A 9,464-nucleotide genomic window follows, 5' to 3' on the forward strand; every position below is an offset into this window, starting at 1 on the left:
CCAAACCGGAAGGAAGTTTGGCGTCCATAAACGTTGATGGTACAAAAATATCATATTTTTCGTGTTAATGCCCATTGAAAACCAATCTTCACAAAATGGTAATATTTTCTGGTAAAAATAGAAAAAGTAAAATGAAAACGTAATGCAGTTCGGCCACTTCCGGCAAGCACATGCGGGAGAACGCGACGTAGCCATATTGGAAAGTTCGACATTTTCAGAAGAAAGCAGCAAGACTTAAATATCACATTGCCGGTATGTCAGCTTGTATTAAGTGCATTTTTATGCATAATGCCACATAGTGCACTCCATGTTGTTTAATATTTTGTAGTAATTTATGTGAGATGGTGGGTCTAAGTATATCTACAATTTTGCAATTTGCGCCTAAACGTGACAAAGACTTCAAAGAGACGTGCGGAGTCGTGGCCAATGCTAATCATTCTTTCGGATTGCTTCATATTGACAAGTATCAGTATAAACAAGTCCACTGCATATCCGGACTTCTAATATTTGATTTGGATATATTCCTGGTCCGTTGCGTATTTATGTTTAAAATCGAGGACAATAGAAACAAAGCCCAAGTCGCAGGCTGACTCGGTAGCGTGTAAGCCATTGATTGTGCTGACACTCGACAATATAGGATCTCTGCAAACTAAGTAATGCCTTCGTTTTGTACTTCCATTAAGTGTTTCAAAGACATACCCTATATTTTGTCGCCTTTGCAATCGTGGTTTTATAAACAGTCTCCTTTCTCATCACTGAATTTAGGAACAAGGACTTCCACTGATAGAGATTCAAACCACAACCACTGATAACACAATTTGAGTAGCCTAGATCTATGCATGAATTTGGCGCATTATGGTGGCTTGTAGAGAAATTACTTCTACTGTAACATGTGTGTATGTACTCATAGTAGAGTTAAGATTGTATCTTTTGAAGCAAGTTGCCATGTACATGATGTAAATAATTAAAATTTTAAAATTAGAAGTATCATGGTAATCACATTGCAGAATTAGGTCTGTATTTGTTTATTATCTTTCATTGATGGTTTTGGAATGCATAAGGTTCTCTGTTGTGTTCTGTTCATTTTGACGGTCAGTCTACATGCAAAATATACCACAAAATGTTAACTATATATTAAGCATTGTTACCATGATCGCAATAAATATATATAAGGTACTAACAATCATTTTTGTCTATGAAGGCATGGGTTCTCACGAGGATGATGGCTTTGTTGTAAGGCTTCGCGGTTTGCCATGGGCAGCTACACCTGAGGAAGTAGTCCGATTTTTTGCAGGTTTGTACTGTAAACATTGGTCTTTAGTGATAGCCAAATAAAATATGTAGCAGTAGTCATATTTTGATGTCACTGGAAATCTTGCTAATTGCTACTTTTCACACAATATTCACCAGTGTTCAAGTTATGTCTTTATTTCAAACATTTTTTAGTGTTCCTTGGTTTCATCAAATGTCCATAATTCATAGAAAGGTAGGAATCATTTGGCCCCAGTTTTCCAGTTTCTCGACTGAACACCGATTCAGAAATTTGCTGACAGCAGAATGAAATCATGTAGCTGAAGTTGAAACTAATGAAGTCAGATAAAATGTTCTTAACCAACACATGTTCTTATTGAAATGTTCTATTATTATATCTATTGATTATACATGTTTTCATTTTGATTTGTAGGAGAAGAAAACTCGGACATTAAAGTTGGTAAGTGAGAAAAATGTCTATACATTTGCAACTGGAAAACATGTCAGGTACCTTGCCTTGGCTGCCATTACTGATAGTGTTACATTATACCGTGATAGATAAAAAAATATTCACTCGTTCATACTTCCCGGTTCAAACGTTTTGGCAGAATTCCTTTTCAGTTAGGAGTGTTTGGTGCACTTAAACGGCAAATGGTTGGGATTTAGATCTAGGAGTAAAATGTCAACTCTATTCTTTAATGTTAAACTTTTGAACTTGTGAAGGCTGGTTCAAAATCATCTTAAGTTTCTTTAACTGGCCTGGAGGAAGGATTTGTATCTATGTATCAATGACTAGTAGATGTTAGATAGGAAAAGGGGAGCAGTATACTACTAGAATTATGCAGCTATCTATTGAGCATGTTTTTTAAGTATAGGTTGAGAATGTTTTCCCTTCAATTGAAGATCCTGAGAGCTGTGGAATACGCAATGTCCACTTTACATTTTCTCGTGAGGGACGCCCCAGTGGAGAAGCATTTGTAGAGTTTATGAATGATGAGGATGTAGAGCAGGCAGTCAAGAAGAATAATGAACATATGGGACAGAGATATATCGAAGGTGAGATAATGGTGATAACCACTAAAATATTTTTCTTATGATCGGTGTTTGAAACTTAATCCCTTGAGTATTTTTTGTTTTAGTATTTAAATCTAGAGACTCTAAAACTTTCATTACATACATTAACATTACGGTTATGACAAGACCTTTTGACTTTCATCCTTCACTTGGAACACTGATAGTATTTTATGGTATGAATCTGTAGTGTATGGAAAGTATCACATCAGCGTTTATTTTCAGTATTCCGGTCCAAAAAGAGTGAGATGGACTGGGTGATCAAACGTGCAGGGCCCAACCAGCAGGCGCCCACTGAGGCCGTAGTCAGGCTTCGGGGGCTCCCATTTGGCTGCTCCAAAGAAGAAATTGCTCAATTTTTCACAGGTATGTCTCTTACTTTTGTGTACATAACATAGACATATTTTGTAAAATGAATAAATAAACTTTGCAAATGTTAATAAAGTATTCATTCAAACATAAACTGTAATTTATAAAGTGTGTAATGGTTGATGAAATGGGATTATGATAAATGCTTAATTGTCTGCTTGTGTAATAAACAACTGTGTATGTTAAATGGTGATAAGATCGATTCAGTGATGTAAAGGTGCTAAATAAAGGGTAGCATTTCTGATTTGAGATGGATAAAGAGGATCCATCTATTATACCATTACAACTGAGTTTTTGGTCAATGGATTGAAGAATGAACCAGTGTGTATTGTGAACTGTAAAGGATTGCAAAGGAATGGTTTTGAGAAATGACTTTTTGGTAATGGTTTTGTTTTGGGGACTGTTTGAAAACTACTGGCAATCGTTGTCTATTGACCACCATGTCAGATACATTGTTTGGGCTTGTTTGTGACTGCCTTCGTATAGTCAGTGTTCCACCTGAACTTGTCCTGGCACTGCTGGCTGCTGTAGATGGTTCAAGGGAGATAATTGGAAACAACACATCAAACACCATTGAAGACAACCTGCTTTGTAAACAATTGTCCTTTCTTAAATCGATCTTATCACAACAATACTAGAAATTGTTATCTTAAATGGTTTAAGACTGTGGATAACAGAATTTAAAATTTGTTGTAGGTATTGTCAGCTTTTAATCGCATTGGATTTGACAGACATGATACAATTGACAATAATTCAGCACATCAAAGGACATTACATTTTTAGGTTTCAGATTTCAGGAAATTATAATGAGTGTTTATTATTTTATTAATTCAAGAATCAGACATTTGCATTAATTTTGGATTTTGGAATTGAAATATGAAATATTAGTCTGGTCAGTGACGTTTTTGACAGAAGTTGTAATGTGAATTGAAACTATTTAAAAGGATTTCCAAATCACTGGGTATCATCTTCCTAAATATAACAGAAACAGAAACACTGTAACAGTTAGGAAAATAATTCTACTCATTGGTACTCGTGAGATATTTTGATTGGTGCAGCCAAATGAAAAGTACCTGCAGGTAACAGGTACATACTGCGGACAGTTGACACACAGCTACATACATGCTACTCTGATGACTACTTCATGTTCTATGTTGCACTACCATCGGACTGAGATTGCTATGCTCTGTTTTTGTTGGGTGGGTCTGTAGGGTTGGAGATTGTACCCAATGGGATTATGCTACCTGAGGATCGACAGGGGCGCAGCACGGGGGAGGCGTATGTCCAGTTTGCATCCCAAGACATAGCAGAAAAAGCCCTGGGTAAACACAAGGAAAGGATAGGGCACAGGTGGGAGGCTGGGCTGATGACAGCAGCGGGAGGGACAGTCGCGTTCCACCGCCTGCAACATCGCTAACTTTACTTCTTTCTCTTGGATGCTACTGGGCAGAGTGGGTATGGATGGTTGGGGTCCCATTGGGCCGGGTGGATGGTGGATACAAGGAATCTTCTGTTGATGTTTGGAGTGATGGCAATAAATTATAGACACTTGTGTTACTGTAGCCATTTATAACTATTACCGTTCTGTATGATTGATGTGCTGGTGTGATGTTTCAGAAATATTAGGTTTGTCATGTAAACGTACAGAAAATAGTAAATATTGAAACTTCAATACATGTACTGATGAGAAGTGGTGAGAAAGTTGTGTGAATGTTTTCAGTCTTTTTGTTTTATTGTATTAGGGATTTACATTGAATTCCAGTGATAAAGAATTAATTATCCTTTGATGACAATGTGTAACTTAAAATTTAGCAATGCTATTTGATTAAACTAAATGTGTTAAGTTGTGTGATAAAGAAAGATTCATGTTTTTTAATGTATGACATTATGTAACCAAGGTTATTGAAACTAATTGGGGAAAGACAATGAAAGGAATCGGAACAAGAAGTCCCTGAGTAATATACAATTGCTAATGCTCTTATGTTAGGATGTACATATATGTATTGTACACAGACTGCAGCATGTTGATTGGCACCTTTCAGGTACATAGAGATCTTCAAAAGCAGCATGGGCGAGGCCTACAATGCCATGGGCCAGCAACGGATGAGGCCTATGATGGGTGGGTCCATGGGGCGCCCAGGGCCCTATGATCGAAATGACCGCTTCGGTGGGATGGGCATGGGCAACATGGGAGGAGGAGGAGGTGGTGGTGGAGGAGGAGGCGGCGGCGGTGGCGGCATGGGAATGGGAGGATACGGCCGTGGGCGTGGTGGCAGAAATGTGAAAGGTAAATTAGTTCGATATATTTTTGTATTAGCTCACAGTAGCTCAAAACTTTCACCTTTTTTGTTGTTTAGTATTATGAGTTCTTAGCATTGTTTGTTAGTTTTTTTGCTTTTTGTTTTCAGGTTACTTTGAAGATGACTTTGATGATTACAGTGGAGGGTATGGAGGTGGTATGGGATTTGGGGGTGGCAACCGTCGAGGTGGTGGAGGAGGTGGCGGCGGAGCTGGTGTTGGCGGTGGAATGAGAGGCAACAATCAGCGTGGCCGGATGAACATGGACAGACCCCGCGGAGCCACTCCTGGCAGTCATTACATTAGCGACACAGGACATTCTGTACACATGCGAGGCCTTCCATTCCAGGCCATTGAACAGGATGTGTATGATGTGAGTTGATATTACTTCCAGCTACTGCACTGAACCACTCAAAAGCTTAGAACATGTTTAAGTTCTTTATTACCACAAGATATTTCCTTGATGTGTGTGTCCCCTATTAGATGTTCGATTTTCTGCTTATTCATAAATTGTAAAACAGTTGTTTTGAATTTCAGTTCTTCAGCCCAATACGCCCTGTGAAAGTTGAATTTGAATATGCCCCTAATGGTCGACCAACTGGTGAGGCAAATGTTGACTTTGGCTCTCATCAAGAAGCTGTTGAGGCCATGAAGAAACACAAGTCAAATATGCGTAAGTGGTAATGGGTAAAGGAAGTTTGTTGGAATAATCTTATCTTTTTGTATAGGATAGATTAAAGTAGTAAATTTGAACTTCATAAGAAGTCATGAGATTGGGATGTTTTAGAATACAATGAAAGTTCATTAAACAGGTCTTAAACAAGCGATCGAGGAACATAGTGGATACAAGATTGTGAAGAGTTGAATATGTATCAGATAGTTCTTTTATTGACTAGTACTAATTATGATGCATCCATCATTGATTACAGAGCACCGCTACATTGAACTGTTCCTCAACTCAGCTCCAGCTGAACGCGGCGGAGGTGGAGGTGGATTTGGCTCAGGGCAGATGGGTGGGAGTGGTTTTGGTGGGGGTGGCAGCATGGGCAGTGGCTTTGGCAACTCAGGAGGATATGGTGGGGGTGGTGGTAACTACGGAAGCAATGGTAACAACTTCGGAGGAGGCGGCGGCGGCGGCGGAGGTGGTTATCAAGGTAGGTCAAACAAAGGTTCTCAAGTACAAATAATACGCTGATTGAATTTAATTGGGTTCTGTAGAGTCCTTGTATTTTATCTTGATACCCTCTGAACCTTAACTCCAAACATCAGGGTTATGACAAGGACCTTCTTACTTAATTCTGAACGTTGCGTTGCATCCTGTATTGACAATGGGTTGTATAAGGTTTGCCATGATTTACTTCATTTCAATAATACTCAAAATATATATTTGTTTTGAATTTCTTTTTTTTTATATGTATGAAAATATTTAGATATAGTCACTAATTGGCAGAAACATTGACACATGAACACTTAATTTGGACAAGCTCTAATGTAAGCGTTTTTGTTGCAGGCAACATGAATAATTACATGGGAGGAGGTGGCGGCGGAGGAGGCAGCGGTGGTGGCTATGGCAACAACATGGGCGGCATGAACAATAATGTAATGGGAGGAAATCCAAACTACACAGCATTCTGAAGTGAACAGCTGCTTATCGTGAAAAGTTTTAATTGTGACATGGACACAACCTTAGCATAAACACCGCAAGCAGATTTACAACACTTGACTCGATCAAGTAATAGATGCATTGCCTCTGATCATGGATGCAGCTTCCCCCTGGCATCAGTCAATGCTTATTCCATGTCTGTGGGAAGAATGATGGGAACATTGTCTTCACTAAGTGTTTGTCATGACATCACCTTTTCTACATTATACTTTTATGGGACACTTCCATGGCTTCATATGGTATATCAGCCCTGTAACCGACTGGCTTGACATCGTTTATGAATTTCATACATGGTTTACTTTTATGTGTACATATTATAAGGAAGCTTTCTTAAATTGTACGGAATATGAAAACATTTTAGGCCAGTCAACTTGAGAGTATGATCATGTGTTGGGAAACTACTATGTAGCAGGAATTCTAAGTGTTTTATCTACTTAAAGTATTGCTTGCACACATTAACTTGTGTATTTTGTATTATGGACTCTCGACAATGAAGAACTAACGCATCAGTGTATATTGACCATGTCGCATCACTTGCTGTACATCAGATAAACTGTATCTCAGTAAAAACCTCTTTATGTAACAGTCTTTGTTGTTGTGTCTGTTATGTGGCAACCTCTATGGTGTAGTGGATACAGAATCTGCTTGGAGAGTGGAAGGTTTGTGGTTCAGTCCCCTGGCTGGGTCAGTTCGGAGTCAGTTGCTATATCTGAGTAAGGTTAAAATTGCAGCATGATATCTCACTGGTCTAACACCATAAACTGGACATAAGGCCAGACTAGTCCTGCAAACACAAGTGACTTATCCATGTTGAGCTGTGGCATATTATTTCGTCTAGCCGTATTTATTATCTTCTGTAAATCCTGGCTAGTACACGCAGCCACACACACGCATTGAAGTGAAATACTCTGAATGAAATGTTGACCCCCATTTCACCTGATCTTATGTGGATCATGGTAGGTGCACTCTCTGATGCAATTTGGAAGCAGATCCTGAATTGATTTATGATAAAACCTATAGGGAATTGAGTTTGTTCTTCACTGAACTGGTCATATTGGCCCAGTGGATTCTTGGAGAGAATGTCCCAGTACCACTGTTTAAGAGCCAGGTGGACAGGCTGTTTGTGCATATCTTGTGCTGATGGTTAGGTACATTGACGTTGCCACCTACCACTGAATGGCCTGACCTTGAATTTATTATTTACAGGCTGCCATCACTAGCACAATGCTGACTGGAATGAAATAAGCCCCCATGGTTCAAACATAGGTCAAGGACAAATGTGCCACATCTGGCTGTGCTCAGTATCTTGAGTTGTGGATTTTAATAATAATTTTCACAATAATGTCGACATGCCTTATTATACCTTGTCACAACACAGTTGCACCTGTTTGGCCTGCATTGCTATGTGTGAAATCGTGCAAATATCCGGGTTAGAATTGATCTTCAGCAACCAATGCTTGTAAGAGGCAAGTAACAGGATCGGGTTGTCAGACTTTGTGGATTCATCCCAATTGTGTACATTGATGCTCATGCTGTCATGGATTGTCTTGTCCAAATGAATATATTCAGAGACGTACTATAGCTGGAATATTGCTGAGTACAAGGTAAACAAGGCATTGGGGTGACAATGTTTGCATATGGAAGAGATATGTTTAGTGATGACGTGGCATTAGTCTAGTCTGATGAAGTCACTGTTAAACATAAGTGTGTCCGTCAAGTACCAATAGTGATGTTCTCTGATGGTAAATGGTTCAATGCATGCATAACGTGTATACCAATCCAAATGCATCATTTCCTAAAATGACCTGACAGAATTAATGCTTGCTTATAAAGAGGCTGTGTCAGAACATGCAGGAAGTATTTTTATATACTTAATTTCAAAAGAAACGCACATCCCATATTATGGACGTTGAGATTTGCAGCCAACACTCTGTGGTCAGTTCCAAGCATCTGCTGCTGATGCTAGTATGGATGGAAACCCTGTCATGATGTATATGTGTGGGCTGGGCGGCTTTCACGTCCTAGGCGATCCAGTGCACCGTTTGTGCACTCAGTACAATAAGATGGTTGGTCATAGTGGGCAACCCTGTAGATCAATTGCCTCTTGTGTTCCAGCCACACCAGCTCTCCCATCATGCCAGATCATCGATCAATTCTGCCTGAACTGGGCATGGCGCATTCTGTGTCACTCAAACTGATGAACATTTGTTGCTGTAGATATCTTCCAACAGTCCATGTTTCCTATTAAAACAATGCATGTTGTTATCACATGCTTGGAAAGACACCATTCTGAACAGTTGTCTCATGAATATGAAGTCTCTCTTCAGGGATAGATTCATTGTAGAGAGATTGAATCTTAAACAATGTAGAGGAGTTTCTAGACAACATAAGATGTCTTTTGTTTCTTTTGGAACCGAGTATATGACTAAAAAAACAACACATTGTATGAGGTGATTAAACTGGCAATTCGTCCTGTGAAGAATCCGGGTTGGAATTAGTCACAGTTTACAACAAACATTGGTTACTGAAGATGTGGGATTAGGTGTTCTTTCTGGCTGGCTGGCTGGCTGTCTGGCTGGGTTGGTTGGTTGATACGTCATCATATCCCAATTGTGGAGATCGATGCTCATAAATATGGTTGATTATCAACCACTGTTATAAAGCTAGAATATTGCTGAGAGCGGCGTTAAACAACAAACAAACAATACTGTCATTTTCTGTAATGAAAGCCAGAACCTACTGAAACATTTGACATACCCACTTGTACCTCTCATCAAAATGTTCACATTTAATTCTCATGATAGAATGGAAA

General features: G+C 39.2%; 1 protein-coding gene across 1 annotated transcript; it reads left to right on the plus strand.

Annotated features, from left to right (window-relative positions):
- Positions 1 to 145: 145 nt before the first annotated feature.
- LOC139468481 (heterogeneous nuclear ribonucleoprotein H2-like) lies at positions 146 to 7,237 on the plus strand. Its single transcript, XM_071250463.1, has 11 exons — positions 146 to 252; positions 1,202 to 1,294; positions 1,685 to 1,711; positions 2,155 to 2,307; positions 2,548 to 2,688; positions 3,903 to 4,041; positions 4,734 to 4,978; positions 5,100 to 5,362; positions 5,527 to 5,662; positions 5,919 to 6,143; positions 6,500 to 7,237. Exons 2-11 carry the CDS (start codon positions 1,204 to 1,206, stop codon positions 6,622 to 6,624), a joined length of 1,545 nt encoding a protein of 514 aa, XP_071106564.1. The 5' UTR covers positions 146 to 252; positions 1,202 to 1,203; the 3' UTR covers positions 6,625 to 7,237.
- The last annotated feature ends 2,227 nt before the right edge of the window (positions 7,238 to 9,464 follow it).

This window comes from Haliotis cracherodii, unplaced genomic scaffold (genome assembly GCF_022045235.1).
Source record: "Haliotis cracherodii isolate W230 unplaced genomic scaffold, xgHalCrac1.p SCAF_2, whole genome shotgun sequence".
Lineage (NCBI taxonomy): Eukaryota > Metazoa > Mollusca > Gastropoda > Lepetellida > Haliotidae > Haliotis > Haliotis cracherodii.

Excerpts from the sequence above, each read along its gene's own strand:
- LOC139468481 (XM_071250463.1), top strand. The coding sequence starts at position 1,204 with ATGGGTTCTCACGAGGATGATGGCTTTGTTGTAAGGCTTCGCGGTTTG. Across the intron at positions 2,689-3,902 it reads AATTGCTCAATTTTTCACAG|GGTTGGAGATTGTACCCAAT; the intron begins GTATGTCTCTTA and ends GTGGGTCTGTAG. Across the intron at positions 4,042-4,733 it reads AAGGAAAGGATAGGGCACAG|GTACATAGAGATCTTCAAAA; the intron begins GTGGGAGGCTGG and ends GGCACCTTTCAG.